General features: G+C 45.4%; 1 protein-coding gene across 1 annotated transcript in view; it reads left to right on the top strand.

Moving 5' to 3' along the window:
* The first annotated feature begins 10716 nt into the window (after positions 1 to 10716).
* LOC135196629 (mucin-2-like) overlaps positions 10717 to 27931 on the top strand; it is a 39132-nt gene continuing 21917 nt past the window's right edge. The window contains 3 exon segments of the mRNA XM_064223470.1: positions 10717 to 10936; positions 10939 to 11293; positions 11295 to 13429. Of these exon segments, the coding sequence (XP_064079540.1) occupies positions 10795 to 10936; positions 10939 to 11293; positions 11295 to 13429 (2632 nt within the window). The 5' untranslated portion in view covers positions 10717 to 10794.

Below are 27931 nucleotides of genomic sequence, written 5' to 3'. Positions count from 1 at the left end.
AATGCGAAAGAATGTGCAATTAGAAAACAGCACTTACAGTGAGAAAAGTGATGGACTCTAAGGGTACAAGAAGCAACCCAGAACTCCACACTATAAAAACCACCCAGTCAAATAGGATAACTGAGATAGAAAAAAAAAATAAATAAATAAAAATGATATTGTTAAACTACAATAAAGTTTTGTACATACTTAACCTGGCAGATATATAACCTTCAGCTAGAGTCTCCTGACGTTCCCGACAGAATTTCAAATCTCGCGGCACACGCGAACAGGTAGGTCAGGTGGTCTACCTTAACCCGCCGCTGGGTGGCGGATGTACGAACCACTCCGTAAGCTTGTCAGATTTTTCTCTTCCACCTGTCTCCTGAGGGGAGGCTGGGTGGGCCATTAATCGTATATATCGCCAGGTAAGTATGTACAAAAACTTTATTGTAGTTTAACAATATCATTTTTGTACATGAACTTCCCTGACAGATATATACTTAGCTGATTGGCACCCTTGGTGGAGGGTAAGAGACAGCTCAATAATACAGGTAAGACGGGAAACAACTAATGTTGTAGGATATAAAAACCTTGGTTCTCACCTTTTTCAGGATGAAGACTTCATAGATACTATCTCTGAGTCTGCATTGCCTGGAGAGCTACAGCTAGGACGTGACCTGATGCTGAAAGACTCTCGGATCTACCACTGGGATATGTGATCCCCTATTGTGGTAGAATCCAAGTCGGATGCTGTTAGAGGGACCGTTGTCCGCTTACCTAACAGGATCCTTACCACTTTAACCTCTGCAAGGAGCCAAAAACCCACCAGACCACCTAACCAAAATACAAAGGGTTAATATTACGACAAAAAGAGGTGCCTCCTGCAAACCTCTTTCAGACAACAAAAAACAACAATATAAAAATATAGGGTAACATATAAAAAATTTACACAGGGTAAGTTTCAGCTCCCTGCCCCAGCACCGAATCCGCCGATACGAAAGGACCCAAGGCGAAGCATTTATCATATGTGATTTTTACATCACGTAGGTAGTGGTTTGCGAAAACCGATTGGCATCTCCAAAAAGTCGCCTCCATCAAGTTCCGCACAGACATATTTTTTCTGAATGCAAGCGAAGTTGCTATGGCTCTCACCTCGTGAGCTTTCACTTTCAGTAGTCTAAAATGATCTTCCTTACAGGCAACATGTGCCTCTGTAATAGGCTTCTCAGAAAAAAGGAAAGAGCATTCTTCGACATGGGGCCGAGTGGGGTCCTTTACGGAGCACCAAAGTACATCTTGATTAGCCTTAAGTGTTCCTTCCTCTTAGGGAAAATACTTCATAATTCTCATAGGGCAAAGAGTTCTTTCAGGCTCTTCCCCTACTAGAAAAGATAAACTACGAACTTCAAAGCTCCTGGGCAAGGCGTGATGGGTTTTCATTCTTTGCAAGGAAACTTGGAAGAAACGAACACACCATAGAATCTTCCTTAAACCCTACATTGCCCTCAATAGCTTGGAGCTCACTCACTCTTTTAGCTGTAGCTAGGGCCAAAAGGAAGATAGCCTTCTTCGTCAAGTCCTTGAAAGAGGCTAAGCCAGGAGGTTCGAATCTAGACGATCCAAGGAATTGTAGGAACTACGTCAGATTCCAGTTCGGTACTACATGAGGACGCTTAATGGTTTCAAATGATCTAATAAGATCATGCAGGTCCTTATCATCGGATATATTTAAGCCTCTATGCCGAAATACCGCCGCAACATACTGCGGTATCCCTTAATAGTTGACACAACCAGATGACATTCTTATTTTGAGGAAAATAAGGAAATCCGCAATTTGGGTCACAGAGGTACTGGAAGAGGAAATGTTCTTCCTCTTGCACCAACGTCTGAAGGACATCCCACTTTGACTGGTATACACGCAAGGTGGAAGGTCTCCTCGCTCTTGCGATGCTTTAGCAGCTGCTGCTGAAAATCCTTTCGCTCTGACCAAACTTTGGACAGTCTGAAACCAGTCAGACTGAGAGCGAGGAGATTTTTTGTGGTACCTGTCGAAGTGGGGTTGTCTGAGTAGATCGCTCCTTAGCGGGAGCGATCTTGGAAGGTCCACTAACCATTCCAGTACCTCTGTGAACCATTCTTGGGCCGGCCAAAAGGGAGCGATTAAGGTCATTCTCGTTGAATCGGACTCTACGAACTTCTTGATAGTTAGCCCCAGGATCTTGAAGGGGGGAAAACGCGTAGACGTCGAGTCCGTTCCAGTCTAGAAGAAGAGCATCTATTGCTACTGCCTTTGGATCCGATATCGGATCAGCCAGTAAGGATCCAGCTCCTTGTTCTTTGAGGACTGGCAAAGAGGTCTATGTGTGGCCTGCCCCATAACTTCCACAGGCTCTGGCATACATCCAGATGAAGGGTCCACTCTGTGGGAAGGACCTGATCTTTCCTGCTGAGGAGATCTGCTCTTACATTCCTTTCTCCCTGCACGAACCTGTGAGAAGCTTGATTCCTCTTTCTTCTGCCCACAGAAGAAGGTCTCTTGCTGTCTCGTACAGGGAGAAGGAATGCGTCCCCGCCCTGTTTCCTGATGTATGCCAGAGCTGTAGTGTTGTCCGCGTTGACCTGCACTACCGATCTTCTGACTTTGGGCTCGAAAGCCTTCAGAGCCAACCACACAGCCATCAACTCCCTTTCTGTTGATGTGCCAGGCTACCTGGTCCTCCACCCAGGTACCTGACACTTCGTTGGTTCCCAGAGTTGCACCCCACCCCCTGTCCGACGCGTCGGAGAACAACACCAGGTTGGGGGTCTGTGATTGAAGAGACAGTCCCTTCGCAAAGAGGTTGGGATCTGTCCACCATAAGAGATGTTTCTTGATGTCCTGGGATAACGACAGGGAGAACGTCAAATCCTGAGAACGACGACTCCAATTCCGATGAAGAAAGAATTGAGCGGTCTCAGGTGCAACCTTCCTAGGGAAACGAATTGCTCCAGAGAGGAGAGTGTCCCCAGCAGACTCATCCACTCCCTCACTGTGCATACTTCTTTCCCTAAGAAGGTTGTTTACTCTCTCGAATCCTCGGGCTATCCTTTCCAGCGATGGGAGGAAAAGCACCGAAAACTCAGAGAGTTCATCTGTATCCCGAGATACACACACCTTTGCTCGGGAATTAGTGATGGACTTCTGAACAAATTTGACGAGAAGTACCCAAAGCCTTCGTCAATTCTAAAGTTACTTGTAAGTCCTTCAAACAACGATCTTCTGAAATTGGCCCTTATTAGCCAATCGTCGAGGTACATGGATATCCTCACCCCTTTCAAATGCAAGCCCATTGAGCCACCAATTGCCTCAAAATCCCCGTGAACACTTGAGGGGCCGTCGAGGAGGCCGAAACACAGAGCCCTGAACTCTGAAAAAAGTTTTCCACCCCCCCATCATGAATCTGAGAAACTTCCTCGAGGAAGGATGGATCGGTACGTGGAAGTAAGCGTCTGTAAATCCAAGGAAACCATCCAGTCCCCTGGACGAAGTGCTGCCAGCACTGATGAAGGCGTTTCCATCGTGAACTTCTTCTTTCTACGAAGAAGTTCAGGGCGCTTACATCCAACACCGGTCTCCATCCCCCTGAGGACTTCGGAACTAGGAAAAGGCGGTTGTAGAAGAAGCCCCGATGATGTGTCTGTCACTAGTTCGATAGCCCCCTTCTCCAGCATCTGATCTACTGCTAGATGGAGAGCTTGATTCATGATGGGGTCTCTGTACCTGGCCGTCAGTTCCCTTGGGATGGTCGTCAAGGGAGGTCTTTCGACGAAAGGGATGAGGTAACCTCTCCTCAAAATAGAAAGGGTCCAAGGATCCGCCCCTTTTTGGGCCCAGACTTCTGCAAACTCTAAGAGGTCTGGCGCCCACCGTTGTTTGAAGGACTTGCAAGTTATTTGGGGGCTTTAACAGACTTGGCGAAAGTCTTACCCCTTCTTGAAGGTCTACGACCTCTAAACGTAGAGGTTTCTTGATGAAGATGCCCCTCGAAAGGGTTCTCGAACACTTGCCTTTTCCTTCTTAGCCTTGGTAGGGAAGGAAGGGCGAGGTTTTCTTGCCGACTGTGCCAAAAGGTCCTGGGTGGCTTTGGCCGAAAGTGACCTCGAAATGTCCTGCACTCGATGTTTCGGGAACAACTGAGTAGACAAGAGGAGCAAACAGCAAAGAAGACCTCTGAGCATGGGAGACCGACTTCGTTAAGAAGGAACAATAAACCGACCTCTTCTTCACGATCCCGGCCCCATAAAGGGAGGCGATTTCACTCGCTCCGTCTCTTACTGACTTGTCCATACGACAAAAACACACATAAGATCATCTGGTGAAATTGACTCTGGCACTTCAATTTTCTTGGCTAGGACTCCCAACGACCAATCAAGGAAGTTAAATACTTCTAGCACTCTAAACATACCTTTGAGCAAATGATCCAATTCATTCATTGCCCAAGTCGTCTTAGCAGAGTTAAGGGCAGTTCTCCTTGTCGAATCCACCAGCGCCGAAAAAATCCGAATCAGCCGAAGACGGTAGACCCAATCCTAAGGGCTCTCCTGTTTCGTACCAGAAACCAGCGCGTCCTGATAACTTCGAAGGAGGAAAAGCGAACATCGTTTTCCCTGCTTCTTCTTTGGAAGCCATCCAGGAACCAAAACTCCTCAGTGCCTTCTCATAGAAAGAGTTGGCCTTCATCCTCACACAAGAAGAACTCTTCGCTGTCTTCGCCGTTGAAAAAAGTGAGTGAAGGAGAAGGAGGAGACCGTAGGCGTAAGGGAATCCCCAAAAACTTGTAAAAGTAGCTCTGTAAGCTTCTTGTAAGAAGAGGACAGCAGCAGAAGTGTTCGGTTCCTCATCTGAACCTTCTAGGACGTCTTGTCGAGGCGAGCGCGGAAGATCCTTAGGTGACGAAGGGATCCTAGCAGGAGTTGAGCGAGAGGTTGGAGAACGCCCTCTCTTAGAAGAGTTCACATCCACTGGAGAACGATGAGAAGATCTGGGAAGTCTACGATGAGACTCCCTCTTCGAGGTATACGGAATCTCAGCCGAAGGAGAGGTATGGGATGGCCTACTCCGAGAATCCTCGGAAACATCCGCAGGGTGCTTACGAGGAGGCGAGCGCCCCACCTACTATACTCTATGCACCTATCCTGAGGCGAGCGGCTGCCAGGAGAAGAGCGCCTATCGAGAGCAGAGCGCTTGCGCGGCTCTCCATACCTGTCCAGTTGCGTACGATCAACGGAAGTTCGACTGGAAGGCGAAATGCGCCTACTAGGAGAAGGCTGCTTGCGAGACTCTTGACGTCTAACAAGAGGGTAACATTCAGGAGAAGGGTGCTTCAAAACTAACGAGCGCCTACTTGGAGAAGGGCGCTTCCGGATTCCTGGTGCCTACCAAGAGACAAAACGGTCAGGAGAAGTGCGCCTAGAAGCGGGAGAGCGCCTACACACGAGAAGGGCGCTTGAAAGACTCTTGTTGTCTGCCCTTAGGAGAATAATCAGGAGTATGACGCCTTACAAGAGACGAGCGCCTACTAGGAGAGCTATGTGCAGTAGGCTCTTGGCGCCTACCTTGCGGCGGGGGAGCGGCTAACAGTAGGCCTTCTATCATGCACACGACTCCTACCAGGACTCTAGTATGCCTGTCAGGAGAGAAGTCACGATCCGATACTCGAGGAGAGTGACATCTGGAAGAAGAACGCCTACTTGTATAAGGGCGCCTTCATAATCTTGAGGCTGCTGAGGAGAAGTCTCACGCGAGGGAGTTGAAGAAATCGCGTGATGAGCAGGTGCAGATGCGCTTACCGAAGCGGGGGAATACAATCTGGGAGAAAAAACTTCTTTCTCCATAGAGCGTCCTACCGATGTTTGCCTTGACCATTTGAAATTGAAAGAGAGCCATGCGAGCGAGGGCGCTCCCCCGCGAGCAAAGAGGGCGCTCCCGCGAGCGAGGGCGCTCCCGCGAGCGAGGGCGCTCACCGCGAGCGAGGGCGCTCCCGCGAGCGGAGTGCGCTCACGCGAGCCCCCACCTTCATACGAAACCATCCCCAATATGAAGGAGGAACGATCCTCTGAAGACGGCGGCGCCTAGATCTCTTGATCGGAAGAGAAACGTCCTTCTTCCTACGTGATCTAACTGCTAGAGAGTCTGCTAGCGCCGTGATCTGAGCTTGAAGTCCCGCGAGTACTCTCGTAGGAGAATCTTCTAGTTCTTCCTCGGAAGCAGGCGCCGAGCGCGGAGCGCGAGAAGAAGAAACGATCACAGGATTTCTTGGGTTTCTTCGCCTCCACCGACGATTCTTCCGGGAAAACCTCCGGACTAGAAGCCAAAGGACTGCAGGGAGCCTTCCAAGCCCTCTTCAACGGGCGCGACGCATCCGGGGAGTTCCAACCTCTTTCGGAGAGGGAGACGACGAAGAGGAGAAGCATTGGCGTAGGAGCTCCTTCTTGTAGCGATCCGAGGCAGCCTGGGAGCGTACTTCAGGATCTGCCGAGGGGACGCCTGACCGGTGGGGGCTCTCCCTAGCCCTCCTGAGGCTTTCGACTTTCCTACTCCACTGGAACTGGGAGTCTGGAAGAGGTCTAGGCCTAGAGGCACTAAGGAGCCGGTCAGACGCACCCTCCACAACACTGGGGACACTGCACTGATCACTAACACTCTCCTTACCTTCCAACTGACGAATCTTCTGATCCACAGAACGATCTTGGCTTTCAGAGCTGCCGCATCCGAAGGCGAATCTTCGGCTTCGGTGCGGGGAGCCGGGGCTGCAACTTGGGAAGAAGGTTCTAATTCTACGTTAGTACTATTAGGCACCCACATCCAACTCACTCATTCTAGATCTGCTAGAACTTCTAGAGGAAGCCTTACGCACTCTATCACGTTCCAACTTCCTAACATAAGAAGAGAGAGCCTTATATTCTTCTTCTTTCAATCCCTTACATTCACTACAAGGGTTAGCAAAAGCACATTCATTCCCCCTGCATTTCATGCAAACCGTGTGGGGGTCTACCGAAGCTTTCGGCAACCTCACCTTACATCCTTCATTCACGCAAACCCTAAACAAAACCGAAGTTTTAACTACCGATTCTAGATCAGACATCGTTAAAGAAAATCAAACTCAAAATCAAACCGGTCCACAATCAGCGTATGCCAAGCCAAACAAAGCGAATACGTCACCAAAAGAAGTCCAAATTAACTCCAGGCAAGCGAGAATCGAAAAACTATCGAGAGGAACCGACAACAGTTGTTATCGTTCCCGCGACAGAGAAAAATCTGACAAGCTTACGGGAGTGGTTCGTACATCCGCCACCCAGCGGCGGGTAAGGTAGACCACCTGACCTACCTGTCGCGTGTGCCGCGAGATTTGAAATTCTGTCGGGAACGTCGGAGACTATAGCTAAGTATATATTCTGTCAGGGAAGTTCATGTACAAAATAAATATTTAATTAATAATTTTTACACAGGGCACTGCCCTGTACTGCCATAACAAGTCTAACCACAAAAAAAGTACTGTATGTATGTTTCTACTGTAAATGCATTAACTTGATGCAAGTAGACCTGCCCTAGGAGAATCCAATAAGCAGTTGATCCATCTGGCAATCAACTACCAATCAATGGTTTTCATTTTGCTTCCTAAATACTACAATGAAAAATTATTAAAAAACACTATATTATCTCCTGTCTCTAAAACATAAATGGAAAAGACCAAATAACTTGACTGAAAAGGGAAATATGTACTAGTACCTTGTTGTGAAGAAAAAGACTAGATAAAAGGATAAGAGCCCCATCTGAAATGAAAAATGTCGGGACTAACACAATATTAGTAAGCTATATTTTGATCTCACCTTTGCAAGCTCCACACCAGGACTTGTGAATGATAAGCATCAAAGGCTTACCAGTTTCCTTTGAGAGCTTTAATCCATCATCGAGTGAATTCCATTCATAATTCTTGCCCAGTCCTGAAATATAAATATTACAGGTTTTAAATTGGTTCTTTGAGAGATTAGTCACAAACCCTAAGCTGAAAGTGTATAGGAAAATAAAAAAAAGCAACCTGTTATATAAATCCATATCATAATTAGCCTTTACTTTGTATGAAATGGACCCAGTCACACTAACTTTAAGAGCTGAAAGGAGTAGGTCCCACCACACATGCCCAACTCACACTCCAGTGACTGAAACCCAATGGAATGAACAAGAGTGAGAGAAATTTCCAACCCTCCATAAGCCAGACAAGTTAACATGAGCTATGCAACGTGCTAAAATTCTTTGTCAGGGCAAAAAATAGCAGAGAGGCAGTCTTGAGTATAAGATCTTGGTCTGAGGAAGCCTCAGCCCAATATATTTTCAATATAATTCATTGAAAGCAGTTTGATAATTGTGTATGGCTGCAACAGTTGTATGATTAGTCTATGTATGCCATCGACTACATGGCCACAAATTTTACCCTTACTCATTGCAGTACAAGTGCTGTCACATTTACTATGGCCATCAACGTATGTACACATGTATGTATATATGCACATGCTTATACATGTACATTTCACCATCATATGCATATATGTACATTATATATTGTGGGGTCAGAACTAATATATTAATACAAGCTACTCTATTTCCAGCAGATACAGGTAGAAAATTATTTACAATAAGAACTGTAAATTGACATGTAGGCCTATACCTTGTCATTGTCTCAAAATATAAGAATTTGATGTGTACAGCTATGCCCTGTCATTGCCTAAAAATATAAGAATTTTATATGTAGGCCTAATCTCACAATTATATTAACATTTGACATTCAGGATTGCTTATGTAGGCCACCACCAATTTGAAAAAAAGAAAGATACTTATGTATTAAGTTGTGCATTATCAAAAGAAAAATAAAAAATGCACAGACAAAATGATCCAAGATCTTCGTGATGACATAAATGTAAATATCTTTTTAGAGAAACCAACTGCAAACTTCACAAACCAGGGAACCCAAACCTGTGGTTGTCATCTTCAAGCATGGAACTCAACATTACTGAACGGAGTTAAATCTGTACTGGTCATCATATGGACTGTTAACTAGTGTGATGTCACTGGTGCACAGTGGGCGGGGCTTAGCTGCAAAGAGTCCTGGCTTTTACTATAATCTAATATTAACTTAAGCATTGCTACCTAATTCTCCTAGGATGTTATTCTTGAATGGGCAAAAATTGAAACAAACTCCAAATGAAATTTAACTTGAACAGCAGCTAGCCTATCAGTCCTAACCTAACTTGACCAAGTAGTTTGTCCTACCTAACCTTTCTTGGGATAGCTTCAAACCCACTAACTCAAATGCACTCACCAAGAATGAATCTTCAAATGGTCATGAAGATATAGGACTGGATTATAGAATTTAGGCCAAAGGCCAAACGCTGAGACCTGTGAGGTCATTCAGTGCTGAAACGGAAACAACTTTCAGAGAAGGTGGACATTATGAGGGAAGAGAGAATATGAATGGAGGTACAGATAAAAGGATGAAAGAGGTTGCAGCTAGGGGCCAAAGAGATGCTGAAAGGAACCTTTAGTAATGCCTATGGTGTACCACATCAGGCGCACTAATGGCACTAACCCCCACAGGGATCATGGAGATACCTATTGTCAATCACTAGTATTAACTATTTAATTGTACAATAAAAAATAACGATAACCTTGGTCTAACTCATGCAATCAAATAAGTAGACAACCAATTACAGTAACTTCCATAATAAGACATCATGTAAATGTGGCCACCCCTTACTATACATTGTGCTTAACTCTGTGTCCAGCTAGTGTAGCCTAAGTAAACACCGGGCTAACCTAGGTCAGTTTCAGGATAAAATGGGCAACTCTACTGTATATAATCCAACATTCAGTCATGCATCAAGACTACAAACAAGTGTTATTATAATTTTTAGCTTAACGACTTTGGCTTGGGCTGGACTAGTAGGCTAAGTTATCTATGGTGCGTCAGGGGTAGGCTTGCCAATTTAGGCTACCTCGCTCATTCAGTTATCATGATTTACATTAAAAAAGCAAATCAACATTTTCAAAACCATTATCAGTAGTATATCTCTTTATATTCAAATCGATATTTACCATTATCTAGGTCATCTACACAGTGAACACGATAACTTGAAATTAAAAGTACAACTACAGTCAATAATTGCTGGAGAGACATGTTCACTGTACAAGACCTAACAACCTTCTGCCACGATGAAACTCACATCAGCTGTAAGCTGTCATAAAAAGTTGCCAATACAAGATGTCAAAATATGTTCATCAATATTTTGATGTCAAAGCCTATCTTTTCCGGTCAATAGTTCTTATAAAACTACAACAATTACAATTTATAGCGTATATTCAATACACATAACAAGAATTCCTACCCTAAAGCGCCGTATTAAATAAAAACAATTTTGTTTCGACTTGGCATCTTTCATGCTGTGGTTAAACTCGTTTTTCAACCCATTCATTTTATAATGTAAAATTGCAAGTATCTGAACGAAGTAATATGGAATAATGTATTATTTCGTAGGTCACCATTCTAAGAACTACTTGCAGTTTAAGTATTAAGTTATGTCTCATCCTAGGTGAGGAGAAAACAGAATGTAAACAAACAACGAAAGTTTGAGATGAGCCTCAAGGTGTGCTCGCGTGGGAAAAACTCGTTTTAGTCTCACTGTGAGCCCCTGACAATACGTTGTACGCTAGCGGACGAGCTTCCCATTGATCGCTGTGCTTACTGGAGACCCCATAGATATTTGTGGACGGGGGTTCACATGTCACAGAACGGAATCCTAAACATTTCACGGGACGATGCTGGCGAGAGTAGACGTGTGTTTATCCTTAAGAATAATAATGGTGGTTGCGAAGCAAATACGAGTGACGGACGGGCAATGTCACAGCTACTATCCAGATCACCATAACGTCCGTCAGTAGTCAACATGGCGGCAGTGTCACTGATAACGGAAGGATTGCTAATAGTGACAGTGATAACGTCATAAATGGGATGCTTCGGTCAGGGGATGAAGTTGACCCTACCAGTGATTTAGGGGCGGATTTGCAACATATCGAAGAGTGGCTCAAAACGCGTAGTGACAGTCTTTCAAGTTTCGACTTCGACCCTGACATTAAGCCCTCGGAGATCGACGAGAGCGATTTCCTCAATCTCAAAACTAATGTGCAGCTGAATGTGGGAGGGCAGGACTATGGACTGGTCTTATCGAAGGATGGTGCAGGGGAATCCGTGGGACGCTGCAGAGCCAGCTCTCCTTCCCAGACTGGGTGATGGCCTATGTGGCTCAAGCAGCCGTCGGAGTAGCTTTACCAAGAAGCTGGAAACGTTAATGCAGGTAGATAAGGGGTTGTTTGAGGAGTTACTTCTGACGGATCCTAGCAAGAAACTGGGAGGTAAGAGAGTGGAAAATGGCTTGTCGTTACCAACAGAAGACCGCGGTCTATTTGAAGAACTGCTGCTGCCAGGGGGTCAGGAAGAATGGGCACGTCAAACGCAGGAACTTCTGTTGGCCGTGTCCCTGGAAAAGAAGGAGACTGAAGCGAGCGATCCGAGTCCTCTGGCTGACAGGGACGAAGGCCTCTCGGGCGCAATGAGCTGCCCTGTTTCACTTCCTGAGAACACCCAAGAAGTGACGGTCAGTGAAACTGCCGATGATTTAGAGTTAATGGTCAATAATATTCAACCAATTAAACTTATGAGTCCGCAGGAAATTGAAAATATGGCAACGAGACCTTTGGGTTTTGACGAAACGCCAATTAAGACTGAAGAACAAAGAAACAGAGAAGTGTCTCGCCGCTTAGAAGAGGAGGATTTTAATTTCTATCCATTTGGGTCAAGACCATCAGAAGATAGTAGCACCCTTCCTACAGACCTCTTAACCAGTCCTAATAGTGAGGTAGATAGTAAGTTGTCAAGTATATTGGCAATGGACGCCTCAAATGATCCTTTAGAAATACAGAGTCCAGAAGGTAGTGATATGTTAGAAAGCTTTAGTAAAACGCCACCAAAATTTGAAAGAAGTATTTCTCCTGGGACATTTTTGGTGAAATTAGAACCCCGGGAAAATCAAAATAACCTTGATCTCACTTATAGTAAAAGTTCACAAGTTCCAAGCTCATCAGCCTCTAGTCATTCTACAGTTTCAATGCCACCACCAGTTTCTGTCGCAGCGACTGCATCTTCAATCTTCAGCACCTTTTTGCCCTCTTCTGTGCTTGACGTAAGTGATATCACAACCACTGCCATGACGGGCACTGAGACATCAACAGTGAGTAGCTCCCAGGTTCCAGTCACAGCGAGTGTTACTAAGATATTTAATTCTACCACAACAACAACAATCACGACACCAACAGCTTCAGTCAATATAGCACCCAAAAGCCTGTTAAAAATACCAACTGGTCTTATGCACGCAGCCCTAAAGAAACTCCCCATTAATATGTTCCAGTCAAAGGTTGCTACTGTACCTGTGTCTGCTAGCATTAGCTCTGTCACAACATCAGTATCTAGCACAACTACCAGTACCACTTCACAGGTGGTTAGGCCTGCTCTTATAATTCGGCCACTTATGCATAATACAACCCAGCAGCAAGTGAGGCCTCCTACACAGATTGACACAAGAACTGATAGCGTGGCAAAGGAAGGTGCTCCCCTAACGTTAACACCTCTGAAAGTAGTTGCATTACAGGTCCCAGCAAAGCCAGGAACTGCCAATGTAACCATTACTGTTGACCGCAAAGCAAATCTCACCACTGTCAGCATTGTGTCTTCCAATAATGAACATACACTTTTCAAGATTAACACCTGTGACTTGGTGCGTGCTGTATCCAGCATACGTGAACCTCACCTCGACCCACTTGGTCTTTCACCGGAGCAACTTCTTCGTTCGGCTCACACAGCACACCGACTCATACAGGAAGTTCACCAGCAAGGATCTGCTCGTCAGAGGAAGGGTGGTAAAGAGGCTTCTTCTGGGCCACAGAATTTTGAAATTAACCAAGTTTTGCAAGAAGTCAAAGCACCAATATCAAGAATGCAGCAGGGGCAGTTGGCACTGTTGAGGCAAGCCACATCTGTCAGTAGTGCACCTCTTACCACCGTAGCTAGCCATAATAACATTACTAACAAGGCTGAAGCTGACAAAGGGCCTGCAACCAGTAATGTAATAACAGGTATTAATTCTGCTTTGATAGAGGCACCTACTTTGGTAAGATCAGTTACTACTTCAAGTACATCTCTAATATCAACTGCACAAGCTACGACAGTGACAGGCACTGTGTTGTCTTCTGGCAAGGCAGCTGCTTTTAAGCCTATCGGTCAGAAGCTCCCACCTGATAGTGTAACTCCAGTAAAGAATTTTTCCCGTTTGTCTACCATTACAGCTTCAGACAAGTGCAACGGTGAGATATTGTGTTGAATTGTTCTTTGTATTAATTTACTGTGTTGATTCATTTATGCTTTTAAACAAATGTTACTGTATACTGAATAATAGAGTGAAGAAAATCAAATGCTCCTATTCCCTTATTTCAAGTGCATTACAGTTTTTTGCACTGAAATTTAGTTTAAACTTCAGTGTCATACACATTTTTCAAAACAGTTAACAGTAGACTTCATTTAATATTTAATGAGCAGGATATCACATTTTTCAAAATAATATATAGTAGACTTCATTTAATATTTAATGAGCAGGATATCACATTTTTCAAAATAATATATAGTAGAGTTCATTTAATATTTAATGAGCAGAATATATCTCATTTACAGTAAAACCATTTTAACTCAAGTTTTAGGCATGTCATGTAATGACTGGTATCAGTCATTTTACTGTTGTAGTATATTGGAGTAAACATCAATTTTCATTTTCATACAATCAACTTACCTGTCAGATATATACATAGCTAAGACTCCGTCGTCCCCGACAGAAATTCAAATTTCGCGCCACTCGCTACAGGTAGGTCAGGTGATCTACCGGCCTGCCCCTGGGTGGCAGGACTAGGAACCATTCCCGTTTTCTACTCATATATTTTCTGTCGCCGGTGGTATCAACATCGTTGCTGCCTCCTCTTGACTGGAATTCGCTTTTCTAAGCAATTGATCATCTTTTTGTGGACTTTTGGTGACGTACCTGGATCGTTGTTGTTTTGGCATTCGCTACTGTGGACTGGATTTGTTTGGACTTGCTTTTTGATTTTTCTTCAGAATGTCTGATTCAAGTGTGTGAGAAGAAATGTGTGAATGTAGGCTGCAAGGTGAGGATACCGAAAGCTTCGGTTGATCCTCACACTGTATGTCGCAAATGTAGGGGATTTGATTGTTCTATTTCTAACACCTGTCATGAGTGTGAAAGGTTGAATGTTGAGGAATGGAAGACTCTAACTTCTTACTTGAAGAAGTTAGAAAGGGATAGAGTCAGAAGGGCTGCATCTAAGATGGCGGGTAGTTGTACAAGGCCTATTGAGCCTTTGGATAATTCTAACTCTTCTCTTAATTATGATTCTATATCAGGACCCTCACGGCCGTACATTCAGATTCAGCGGCGGAAATTGCTGAACTGAAGCTACGCTTCACAGGATGAAATCGAAATGGCTGCCATAAAAGGTAAGGATGGTGAAAAGTGACTTTAGTGAAGTGAGTGTCCCCAGTGTTGTGGAGGGGGCGTCTGACCGTCTCTGCGACGCTCCCAGGCCTAGACCTCTTCCAAGCTCCCAAGCCCAGAGGAAGAAGGAAAGTCGAAAGCCGTACGGAGGTTGTGGAGAATTCCCCCCGGTCAGGCGTCCCTTCAGCAGGTGCTGTGTATAGACAGCCTGCTCAGGACCGCTATCGAAAAAGCGTCCTCAGAGAGTGCTTCTCTTCGTCCGCTTCTCCCTCTCCTAAACGAGGGTGGAAGGATTCAGACTTGTCCAGGCCCCTGAAAAGGCACTGGAGAGATCCTGGTTTGGATTCAAGCCCAGAACGCTTTTCGGAAGAAGAACCTCCTTCTATCAAGAAGGCGAAGAGGGTTTTCCGCCGTCCCATGATGGGGGCAACACGCCTTCGAGGTCTACCTCTCCCGTTCAAGAAGACGCAGGAGAAAGCGTCCAAAAGGATCATTTTGGCGGTACAGGAACAGCTTTCCGCCCTAGTAGGAGTCCTTTCGAAGGATCCTCCTCGTAAGAAAGACGTCAGACTGGCCGGTCAAGAAGACTCGTCTTCCTTCTCCACCAGGAGTGAGGCTCCTGTGAGACGTGAGTCTTTTGAGATCTCAGATAGAGACTCGTGGGAAGATCTGGATCCGCCAGACAAGCGCGTAGCAACAGCCAAGCGCGAGGCGTCCTACAGACGAGAAGCGTCCTCGAAGAGAGAGTCAGACAAGCGAGAAACGCATTACAGACGAGAGGATTCTCCCAGATGGGATACGTCTGCCAGATCAGTAGCTTCAGCCGAGCGCGGAGTAACAAGCAGGCGGGAGCATTCATCCAAGCGTGAGGATCAAGAAGAACATCTGTCACGCAAGGAGGGGACTTCAGGAAGACGCGAGTCTTCAACAAGGCACGAGGAGTCAGTCAGGCGCGAGACTTTTCAGAGGCGCGAGGCACCAGTCAGGCGCGAGGCGCCAGCCAAGCGCGAAGAGTCAGTCAGGCGCGAGACGCCAGCCAAGCGCGAGGATCTTGCCAGGCGCGAGGCGCCAGCCAAGCGCGAGGAGTCAGCCAGGCGCGAGACGCCAGCCAGGCGCGAGGCGCCAGCCAGGCGCGAGGCGCCAGCCAAGTACGAAGAGCCAGTCAAGCATAGGAGCTCTTTACATTCTCTTAGCCCCTCTCCTATTAGGAGTTTGTCCCCAGTAGAGAGAATTGGTTGGACAACGAAGACCCGGAACGAGAAGTGGTCTCTCCTACTGATCCGATTATGGAAGAGGAATCAGAGGACGAGTCTCACAGTAAGGAAGGACTGTCGAACTACAAAGTCTTGACAGCTCTCCTTCTCCAGGAATACGGAGACGCATTGATCCCTGCCGCTCCTCCTTCGCCTCGTTCTCTGTTTTCATGCTCGAAGACTCCGAAATCGTCGCTTTTCGTGAAGATGACCGACGATTTCTATGAAAGAGAGCTCTGCAATCGCTGGATAACTGGATGCTTACTAAGAAGGAGCTAGTAAGGACAGTTTTTTGCATGCCTCCCCCTAGACTGACCGGCAAGAGAGGGATTTGGTACCAGACTGGGGAGAATATGGGTCTCACTCTCCCTGCTTCAGCTGAAGCTGACTTTTCCAGTCTGGTAGACGCATCCAGGAGACATAGCCTTCACACGGCTAAGATTACTTGGGGCCTTTCAGAGTTGGATCATCTCCTCAAGGGACTTTTTCACATTCTAGAAGTCTTTAACTTCCTAGATTGGTCCCTTGGGGTGATGTCCAAGAAGGCTCATGCCCCGGAAGGGCTAGAACCGGATGTACTCCTAGCAATTCTGTCATGTATTGACAAGGCGGTGCAAGACGGCTCAGGGGAAGTTTCTTCCTTGTTTTGGAGCAGGTCTCTTGAAGAAGAGATCTGTGTTTAGCGCTTTCTTGACGAAAGCAGTATCACACTCACAAAGAGCAGCGTTGTTATTCGCCATAGGTCTGATTTTCTGTTCCCGTCACAGTTGGTGAAGGATATTTCACGATCGCTGACGGAGAAAGCCACTCAAGATCTTCTCCTGCAATCGTCCAGGAAGAAGAGACCAGTATTGATGGGAGAAAAGAAAGTGACGTCTACTCCTGTTCGGCCCTTTCGAGGCGGCCCTCCAACTAGAGTTACCGCCAAAAGGAGAACGACCGAGAAGAGAGGTCGAGCCTCGTTCCGCCCCTTTAAAAGGGGAAAGTGAAGTGGCGCTCCTCCAAACACCAGTAGGTGCCAGGCTCCGGGGATTTGCGGAAGCCTGGACTCGCATCGACACAGATCCTTGGTCGATGTCGGTTCTTCAGAAGGGATATCTCATTCCTTTCCTGGACAATCCTCCCCTGACGTCAACTCGAGGGAATTGTCCGCCAATTACAAGGACCCTGTGTTGAAAGATACTCTTCAATAAATGGTGGATCAGATGTGGGACAAGAGAGCTATAGAACTGGTGCTGGATCAAAGCTCCCCTGGGTTTTACAATCGTCTTTTCTTAGTTGCGAAAGCCTCGGGGGGATGGAGACCAGTTCTGGACGTCAGCGCTCTGAACAAGTTTGTTCAAAAACAGAAGTTCTCCATGGAAACCTCTGCTTCAGTCCTGGCGGCTCTTCGCCAAGGGGATTGGATGGTGTCTCTGGATTCCAGGACGCATATTTTCACGTCCCGATCCATCCTTCGTCGAAGAAGTACCTCCGTTTCATGACGGGGGGAAGGATCTTCCAATTCAGAGCCTTGTGCATCGGCCTGTCGACGGCGCCTCAAGGTTTTCACGAACCTTTTGAAAAAATGTGGCGAGATGGCTTCATCTGAAAGGAATCAGTATATCTCTTTATCTAGACGACTGGCTCATCAGAGCAAAGTCAGAGGAACAGTGTTTGGAGGACCTGAATGTGACACTAAACCTTATAAAGACTTAGGATTACTCGTGAACCTCGAGAAGTCCCAACTGATCCCCAGCCAGAACTTGGTCTATCTGGGGATTCGGATGGATTCTCGGGGTTTTCGAGTATTTCCTTCTCAAGAGAGACTAGCGAGAGGTTTAGAAAAAGTCTCTTCTCTTCCTAAGGAAGGAACGGACTTCGGCGAGGGAATGGTTGAGCCTGTTAGGGACCCTTTCCTCGCTCGAACATTCTTTCCACCTAGGAAAACTTTCATCTCCGTCCTCTTCAGTCTTCCTCAGAAGTTCGTGGAACATGAAGACAGGACTACTCTCGGACCTTTTTCCATTCAGATCTGATAAAACGTCATCTAGAATGGTGGTTACTCCCACTGAGGGAAAACAAAGGTACTTCCCTGGAAATACAGAGCGCCCAAACCTTGTATTTGTTTTTTCCGACGCGTCGGAAAAAGGTTGGGGAGCAACTTTGGGAAAGAGAGAAGTGTCAGGCACTTGGAATGCTCTTCAAGTGTCCTGGCACATAAACTGCAAAGAACTGCTAGCTGTACACCTAGCTCTAAAGAGCTTCGAACCGTTAGTTTGCAACAAATAAAAAAAGTTGTTTTCCCAAAAGTAAAAAAAAAATGCCCGGACAATACAACCGCTCTGGCATACATTCGGGAAGCAAGGAGGTACTCACTCGTATGCCCTTTACGAACTCACGAGAGAACTTCTGTTGTGGACATCCCAGAGGAACATCTCTCTCTTGACGAGGTTCGTTCAGGGAGTAAGGAACGTACGAGCGGACAGGCTGAGCAGGAGGAACCAGGTCCTTCATACCGAGTGGACCCTCCACTCAGAAGTTTGCCTCAAGCTCTGGTCTCTTTGGGGAACTCCTCATGTCGACCTCTTTGCCACGTTCCTCTCGAGGAGACTGGAAGTTTCCTGTCAGGGTAGAAGATCCCAGAGCTCTAGCAATAGACGCCTTCCTACTAGATTGGTCTCAGGTAGACGTTTACGCATTTCCCCCATTCAAGATTCTGGGGCAAGTACTCAGGAAGTTTGTGACTTCAAAGGGACAAGAATGACCCTGATAGCCCCCTTTTGGCCAGCTCAAGAATGGTTTCCAGAGGTACTGGAGTGGATAGTAGACTTCCCCAGATCCCTTCCACAAAGGAGGGATCTTCTCAGACAACCACACTTCGACGAGGTTTCATCAAAAACCTCCCCGCTCTCGCTCTGACTGCCTTTCGACTATCGAAAGACTTGTCAGAGCGAGAGGCTTTTCTAGTAAAGCAGCAAGCTCGATCGCTAGAGCCCGGAGAACTTCCACTATCCGGGTTTATCAATCCAAGTGGGAAGTTTTTAGAAGGTGGTGTAAGTCAAAGAAGTTGTCCTCCTCCAGTACCTCTGTAGCAGAAATAGCTGATTTTCTGTTATTTCTGAGGGAAAGAGTCGCACCTCCTCCCCTCACCCCTGTAGCCACGATAAAGGGCTATAGGAGTATGCTATCGGCCGTCTTTAGGAATAGAGGCCTAGAGGTTTGGGAAACAATAGGATCTGCATGATCTGATTAGGTCATTTGAGACCAAGAAGTCTAGAATGACTTCTCCCCCTAACTGGAATCTAGAGTAGTACTTGAAGTTCTTGACTTCAGAGAGATTTGAACCCCTACATTTGGCCTCGTTTTCGTGATTTAACAAGAAAATGTTTATTCCTTTTGTCACTGGCGACGGCAAAAAGGGTTAGCGAACTGCACGCCCTTAGTGACAAAGTCGGGTTCAATGTAGATTCAGCCCATCTGTTCCTTCAGGAATTATTCTTGGCAAAGAATGAAAATCCTTCGAACCCCTGTGGCCGAGAAAACTTTCGAAATAAAAGGATTATAGGGTCTCGTCGGCAAGGAACCAGAGAGGTCTCTTTGCCCGGTAAGGGCTTTAAAGTTTTACTTAAAGAAGAAGGAACAGTTGGGAGGTTCTAGACAAGGCCTGTGGTGCTCAGTGAAGGATCCATCAAGACCTATGTCTAAGAATGCATTAGCCTTTTTTGTCAGGAACGTAATTATGGACGCTCATAAGGCTTGCACGGACGATTCCTTTAAAACTTCTGAGAGTAAGAGCTCATGAAGTGAGAGCAGTGGCGACGTCTCTCTCTTTTCAGAGAAATATGTCGCTGAAGAATATCTTGGAAGCGACATATTGGAGATGTAATTCTGTGTTTGCGGCTCACTATTTGAAGGACGTGCGTTCGTGTGACCTATGAAAAATGTTTTTCATTAGGTCCTTTTGTGTCTGCGGGCACAATCCTGGGTACAGGAGCTTACAACAATCCTTAAGATTTTTTTTTACTACTTAAGTCTATAGATATGTTCTAGACTTTCTGCTGAACAAGTGCAGTTGCCGCACAAGCGGCCAGTCACTTCAGTTTAGTAAGGAACTCTTGTGATATCTTATATTAGATAAAAAATTTTTTTTTGCAAAATTTTTTTGAAAATTATTGTGTGCTTGTGCATTGTGTTAGTTACGGTTGTTGCGAAGAGTTGGGGATAACTCTGAGCAATTTTTAATACTAACATGGTGGTTAGGATCAGGTGGTCGGGATTGGTTGTATGCTCCTTAATAAGGTGTGTTGTCATGTAAGTGGATCAGCACCCATTGACAAAAGTCCTTTCAGGCTCTGCCGAGTAAGTGGATAAGACCCCTTCGGCAGACCCACAAGAATTCTTGGCCATAGATCACATATCTCGCTAAAGTTTCTTGAGGTGATGCAGACTACGGGGAAAACACCCACGAAGTCTACCACCTATCAGGTAGGAACCAAGGTTTTTATTTTATACCTACAACAGATGTTGTTTACCTGTCTATTCTAGTAGTAGCTGTCTCTTACCCTCCACCGAAGGGTGCCAATCAGCTATGTATATATCTGACAGGTAAGTTGATTGTATGAAAATGATATTGTTATAATACAATAAAGTTTCATACATACTTACCTGGCAGATATATACGATTAGGGCCCACCCAGCCTCCCCGCAAGGAGACAGGTGGAAGAGAAAATATATGAGTAGAAAACGGGAATGGTTCCTAGTCCTGCCACCCAGGGCAGGCCGGTAGATCACCTGACCTACCTGTAGCGAGTGGCGCGAAATTTGAATTTCTGTCGGGGACGACGGAGTCTTAGCTATGTATATATCTGCAGGTAAGTATGTATGAAACTTTATTGTATTATAACAATATCATGTTTACTGCAAAATACAGTTTTGTTCATGAAACTTACCTGACAGATATATATATAGCTGTATTCTCCGAAGTCCGACAGAATTTCAAAATTCGCGGCACACGCAGTGGGCGGCCAGGTGGTAGTACCCATTCCCGCCGCTGGGAGGCGGATATCAGGAACTATTCCCATTTTCATTCATATTTTTTTTCTGTCGCGGTCGGTAAACAACTGTTTACAGACCTCCGCCTAGGATTTGAAACTTCATTAGCCGCTTAAGTATCCTAATTATTCTTTTGATTATTGACTTGGATTTGTGGCTAGGCATACGCTATCGTAAATTTTTCATTGCATTTGATGTCTGAAGCTAGTTAGCCTAGTTTCAGACTTTGTTGTCTGCTTGGGTAAGGTGAAGCTACCGGAACTTTCGGTAGACACTCCGCTTAGTATATATGGCGTTTACATGTTTTCTTTGCATAAGTTCAATGTAATTAGTGTAATGTGTGACTGATTACGGAAGAAGTAGGATTGCATGTACGCATTTTAGAGACGTGTTAGAATCAGGAGTTTTTCCTCCACAGTAAACAGAAGTTAGAAATAATGAACCTTCTAACCTCCTGTAGATTTTATTTTGCCTAACCCTGTGGTATGGCTTACGGGCCTAGAAGAAGTGGGTCTGCTAGAGGATTACATCAAGTAATCTTAGACTAAAGTGCTCGCTCTCCAATCAGTGATTGCTGAAGTGGGTAGTGGCCACCCTTGTGTTGTGGGATGGGGGCGTCAAGATCGGCCCCCATAATGCCTCTAGGCCTAGACCTCTGTCGGACTCCCAGGACTCAGGGAGAGGGCATGTCGAAAGCCGCAAGAGGTTACGGGGGCTCCCCACCGATTGGCGTCCCTTCGGCAGAACCTGTTGACGCTTCCCAGGCTGCTAAAGATCGTGCACGTGCACGAATCTTGAAGGATTGCTTCTCGTCTTCCGAGGCGTCCTCCCCGCGCAAGGTGGGTGGAGCTCTCGGAAGGACTCGCGCCCTCTAAGAAGCTTTAGAGAAGAGGACGCTTCACGTCCTCTCTCTCGTTAGGATGGGAACGTCAGATCGGCCCCATAACAACGCCTCTAGGCCTAGACCTCTGTCGGACTCCCAGAAAAAAACCAGGGAGAGGGCATGTCAAAAGCCGAAGGAGGGTTACGGGTTTTTCATGCTGATCTTGGCTTCCTTTCGGCAGGTCCTGTGTCGCTTCCCAGCTGCCGAAGATCGAGCACGTGCACGAATCTTGAAGGATTGTTTCTCGTCCTCCGAGGCATCCTCCCCACACAGGGATTGGGCTCTCGGAAGGACTCGCGCCCCCTAAAGAAGCTTTAGAGAAGAGGACGCTTCACGTCCTCTCTCTCGTCGAGAGGATGAAGAGTAAAAGAGACCCACCACTTTATTTACCCTTTCGAAGAATGCACTGGCTCTTTTCCTAAGGGACATATTATTAGGCTCATTCATCTTGCCAGAAGAGTGATTTGAGCCTCCTGCGAGTGAACGCTCATTTATACATCATGTATACATTATTAAGGAGGCTCATTCATCTTGCCTGAAGAGTGATTGAGCCTCCTGTGAGTGAACGCTCATTTATACATTATTAAGGAGGCTCATTCCATCTTGCCAGAAGAGGTGATCTTTGAGCCTCCTGCGAGTGAACGCTCATGAAGTTAAGCTGTTTCAACCTCGCTAGCAGTTCCAAAAGAATTTGGTAATTCAAGGACCATTCTTGGATTCCCCCTTTTGACCTTTTGGGTAGCAACTCAGTTTTCGTCTCCTCTCCTCATGGCGCTCCGTATACGTTATGTAACGTTCGCTTTACTTCGAAAAAGCAAAAAGCAAGCTGATAAGTTTGAAGTCCGGGCAAGCTGCTTTGCCACAGTCAAACAACTTATGTCTCTGGTTCGGCATAAGAAGGGCAATTTAGACGTGAGCTAGCTTTTGGAGGTGCTAAGACGTCCATTACAAGTAGAGACATTCTCCAGGACGCTCGGCCAAGCCACCTTGCGAAGGGTGTCTTTGGGAGCTCGGCGTTCCTTTGTGAGTGTTTCTGGAGATGTTCTTTTGCCATTACTAAGACGGCAAGTTTCGCACAGGCGGCCCACGTCTTTGTAAAAAAGGTATGAGGTCTTTAAGGCGTTTTCTGGAGATGTTCTTTTGCATACTAAGAGCAAGTTGTCGCACGGCGGCCACTGTCTTTGTAAAAAGGTTTTATGGAAAAGGTCTTTAAAAGGGCCCTCTTTGAACCGAGCCCTACGTCTTCCTTTAGTGTTCACACACTTCAGGAGCAGCGTGCGGCTCTCCATGGAGACTCGCATGAGGACGTCCCTTGAAAATATTCAACGTCATACGCAAAACGCGGTTCGTCATAACATTGAGATGTTGGCAACGGTCGCTCGCCAGGACGCCTCTTGGCGGGACTTGCATGCATCAGGGCGCTCAACGAGTTCCTCTCTGAACGTCGTTCAGAAGACTGGTTCTCTGCTCAGACACGCTCTTAGCTACGCAGGACGTTTTTTGAGGACGCTTTCCAGGATGCTTGGCAGGACGCTTATGAGGACGCTTTTGTGCACATTCGCCAGGACGCTTCGGTGGAAGCTCGGCAGGACACTTTGCGAGAGAAAAGACTTGTAGAAGGCGTTTTATTTGCTGTTCGGACGTTTCTTAGGACGCTTGACGCTTTATAAACGCTCGTCAAGAGGAGGTTTTTTCAGGACTCTCCACAGGGACATTCCTTTACAGAAATTTTTAAAAAGGATTCGGAGTTAGCGGAGAGACATACCCAAATTTTTTCTTCGATCCCTCTTTCCTCTTCATCGATTTCTTTCTGAGAATTGGGAGATTATATACTCGGGATTCCTGGGTGGACTTTCGGTCATGTTAAAGGGTTTTCCCCTATTAGCAAAGTGCTAATAGTTTTGTCAAGTAAGGACGTTTTCCCATTGTCAAGATACTAAACGTTTTGTCATTTAAGTGGGGGACCCCTCATAAATGGGGTAGTTCTCATTGACATAGATTTTAACGTTTTTATCGTTTAAGCGATAAACTCATTAACAAATTTCGGAAGAGCTATCATTCATTTTCAGAGGCTCATCCGGGGAGTAGGAAAAAGACTTGTAGACTAGATCCAGGAAGTTCTTATGTCCAATATCATAAGAACATTGAATGGTCCTTTTCGATCCTCGTCTTCTCTCTTGATGATCTCTATTCGAATATTACTCGCCTTTTCTTGGCAAGAAAAAGCGTCTTGGAAAAGAGTCAAGGAGTTCTTTTAAAAAGTCTCATTCATTAGAACGTGGACAGTCTTTTTCCTTTCTTTCTTTCTCTCTTCTCGTCGAGGAAAGATGTAGTAGAGAATTCGATGTTCAAATTACTACAATACTTACGTAGTTTATCTTTGCGTCATTTTGCTAACGCATGGGTCAAGTCATATACGCATATCGTATTTACCTCTGCGGATAGAAGCCGAAAGAACTGTTGTTCTAATGTATTTATTTGACACACCCTTCAACCTTCCAAGAGTTTTCGGAGTAAGAATAACTATTCAGGTATTGTTACGACAACACCAACTCAGATTCTGTATTTAGCGAATTTTGTTTCGTTTAAATATGCCTGCTGAGAGTTTCCTTTTGCTCGATAATTTCATACCTATCCCTTCGTAAAAGGAGTAGCTGGCAACTCAGGCAGATAGTGCGAGACGATGAACAAGGCTGCTGTTACTGTGATCTACGCAGTACCGGCTAGCTCGGTGTCATGCGCGGTTGGTTGCGTCTCTCTGCCCTACAATCATGGATTTTAGCCTCTGGTTGAGGAAATTTCTAGTAATCATGAATGAACATGCCTTCCGTTTACTTAGAAATTTCAACAAGATATCTCTTATACTGTTTTTCGGTTGCGGGTTTATTACACCGGCACGGTAACAAAAGAATGCCTGATACGAAATCTACCGCGGCATAGCACTATAATAATGCTCTCCTGCTTATGCAAGCGCAGCCTTATTTAGGGAAGGAAGCAGGTCTGAGTGAGGGAATGAATGAGTTTGCTGGGGACCATTTCCTCGCTGGAGAAGCTTGTTTTCCCTGAATAAACAGCAATTCAGACCTCTACAATTTTTCCTCACGAAGAAATTGGAATAACATCAAAGATCTTGTAATAATTCTAATTTTCTCTCAACGGCACCTTGAAGATCACTCGGGTGATAGCGAGAGGGTGCCAGACATCCGAACAGAGGAACAGATGTTCTGGCACATTGTCTGAAAGAATTGGAAGCAAATTGGTCGGCTCTCCAGTTCCTCGAAGGGATAGTTTGGATCGAGTGGCCCAAATCATCTCGGATAATTCTCAGCTCTCTCATAGCTCAAGAAGAGAGAATTAGTTATGGGCTTTGGCACGGAACGTAACGATCCTCAAGAGGTTCGTTAAACTTGTGCACGTCCGTGCGGGTCTTCTCGATCGAAGGCAACAACTACTGACGTCTGAGTAATCCTCACTTAGAAGTATGTCGAAAGTGAGGAGAGACTGAGGGCGTCCTTTCGTTAAGTTTTTCGTAATATTGAAGACGAAGGAGCTTCCTCTTAAGTTGTTCCCTTATTCATGATCCTAGAGGATTAGCTTTAGTCGCCACATGTTGGCCTCTAAGAGGTTGGATTCACAGAGGTCAGGTAATTCAGAGAATTGTCCAAAGACCCTTCCCGAGAATCGTGTAATCTAACATCGTCACTTAGTGAAGTATCTAATATCTCTCCTCTCGGAGTCTGAAGGCGTTCAGACTATCGAGAAGCGATAAGATCTTCAAGATTATGCAGTCTCTTGGCCAAGGCAAAGCAGTGCTGCCTATTTTCAGTGTTCAATCGGTGCGGGCCGTTTCTGGAGATAGTGAACGGGGAAATGAACCTGTTCCTCCAACTCGACCTCTGTGAATTTCTTTATGGTTCCTATCTTTCGTATGAAGTATGAGATAAGAAAATAGAAAAAAAAAAAAAAAAAAGTCCTAACTATTTGTAGAATATGTAAATATGTTGTTGACGGCCTCTAGCTCAGAGATTCGGTTCTGTCAAACAACAAAGCTTCACGATCTTTGAGGTCTGGGGAGATCTTGAAATTCTCTGGATCGCAGGTTCCGGCATGGAACTTAGACGTAGTCCTGAGTTTCTGATGCCAAAAGCATTTCGAACCTATCCTTTCTGCGAACTTAATACACGTGACCAGAAAGGCTAACATTCTAACTGCTCTAGCCACGGCAAAGAGGGTTAGTGAGCTTTTAGCCATCATCAGAGGTTTTAGCTTTAAAGGACATAATGCGGTCTGTCCTCTAAGCTTCTGTTCTTGATAAGAACGAAAACCTGTCTAACCCTTGACCCGAAGGCTTGGAGACCAAGGGTATGGCACAAATTATTGGGCAAGGGCATAGAGAGTCCTGTGCCCTGTCGGGTCTCAAGTTTTTATCTTGATAAAACTATTGAAAGTCGAGGTCAACGGACAATCTGCGGTGTTTCCGTAAAAGAAAGACTAGTTCAGTCCAAGAACACCCTGGCATTATAGTCAAGGAGTTCTTTTAAGAAGTCTCATTCGTTATGTTTGCATAAGATTTGAGATTTTTTCTTAATATGAATGCTCAAGAGGTGAGGCGCGGCCTCAGAAGCATTTCAACAGAGCATGACACTCAGTAACATCCTGAGTGCCACGCTTTAGCGAAGCAACTCTGTGTTCGCTTCACACTCCCGCGACGGATGTGAGACGACATTTGAGATCTGTAAGTCGCTAGGACCATACATATCCGTAGATATATTGTTAGGGGCAGCAAGCAACACGAATCCTATCCTATAGAAAAGGGATAGGTGTGCTTTTTTAACTTTGAAGGGTTGGTCCGCTTGAGGCGCGTTCCTTTTGCTTTAGCCACCTAGAAGTTATGGAACTAACTTGATAGGTTAGGTCAGGTGGTGGTTTTAGCTTCGTTACCCTCAGAAGTATGGTCATATGGTCTAGTCACATTGTGGTCACGCCCCCGTTGACAGATCATCTAGAGCGCACCAGCATTACAGGTCTCTACCTCGCTGGCAACTCTAGTAACGCAAGAAGCAGACTTTGGTGACAGTAATCACGAAGTCGGCTATGCTAACAAGTGAGGAACCAAGATGTATATCATCGACTTAATTTAGTTTCCCAGTTTCCAAAAATCCTATTCTGTCTCTTCCCACCATCCGAAGGTGGGAGTTCAGCTATATATATATCTGTCGGGGGTTGGGTAAGTTTTCATGAACAAAATGTTATTGTTATAATACAATTAAGTTTGTTCATACTTATCTGGCAGATATATATAATTAAAGTGCCCACGCCCACCTCCCCTCAGGAGACAGTGGGCACTGAATAAAAACTATGAATAATAGAAAATGGGAAATAGTTCCTGGATATCCGCCTCCCAGCGGCGGGGGAATGTGGGTAACTACCACCTGGCCCGCCCACTGCCGTGTGCCGCGAATTTTGAAATTCTGTCGGACTTCGGAGAATACAGCTATATATATATCTGCCAGGTAAGTATGAACAACTTAAATTGTATTATAACAATAACATTTTTTGGGCAGATTAGTTATATTCCACAACTGGTACAGTAGTACCTGTATTCAGTGATACGTACTCGGTTTATTCTGGAAAACAAATGGTTAAATTATCTTAGTTATTTTACCGTGAACTGGTTTTAAGATTCCTACTGCTGTGCCATGAGTCGCAGTTCACATGTGCTGTTTTATTTTTTGTGTCGTTTTCATTACTGCAAAAGTGATTCTGCCATTGCAAGATAAGAAAGAAAATTGTAATATCCATAAACTTCTTTTGACTTTATTTTTTTTTTTTTACATGTACATACTATTTTTTCCTTTTTTTTTTCTACGTACACGAATACATTAAAAATTTAGTTTTATTGTTAGTGTCTTACCGAAACAATTATAGAGCCGTGATTTTCCACGAGCGGCAGGATTACTAAATTCAAATTTAGCGCGTCGGCGTCGCCAACACTGGTGGTGATGACGTCATCTCCCTCCACTCGCGGGAGAACCAGGTACAACTGCCCAGGTGAATCCAATTCTTTTCCTGCCGGCGTCGGTGAACATCGTGGTCGGTTCGGTTGGATGACTTTGCTTCGCTTTTTTTTTCTTGT

This window comes from Macrobrachium nipponense, chromosome 18, assembly GCF_015104395.2.
Source record: "Macrobrachium nipponense isolate FS-2020 chromosome 18, ASM1510439v2, whole genome shotgun sequence".
NCBI lineage: Eukaryota > Metazoa > Arthropoda > Malacostraca > Decapoda > Palaemonidae > Macrobrachium > Macrobrachium nipponense.
Note: the sequence above shows the minus strand (reverse complement) of the source record. Positions and strands in the feature narration are given on the sequence as shown.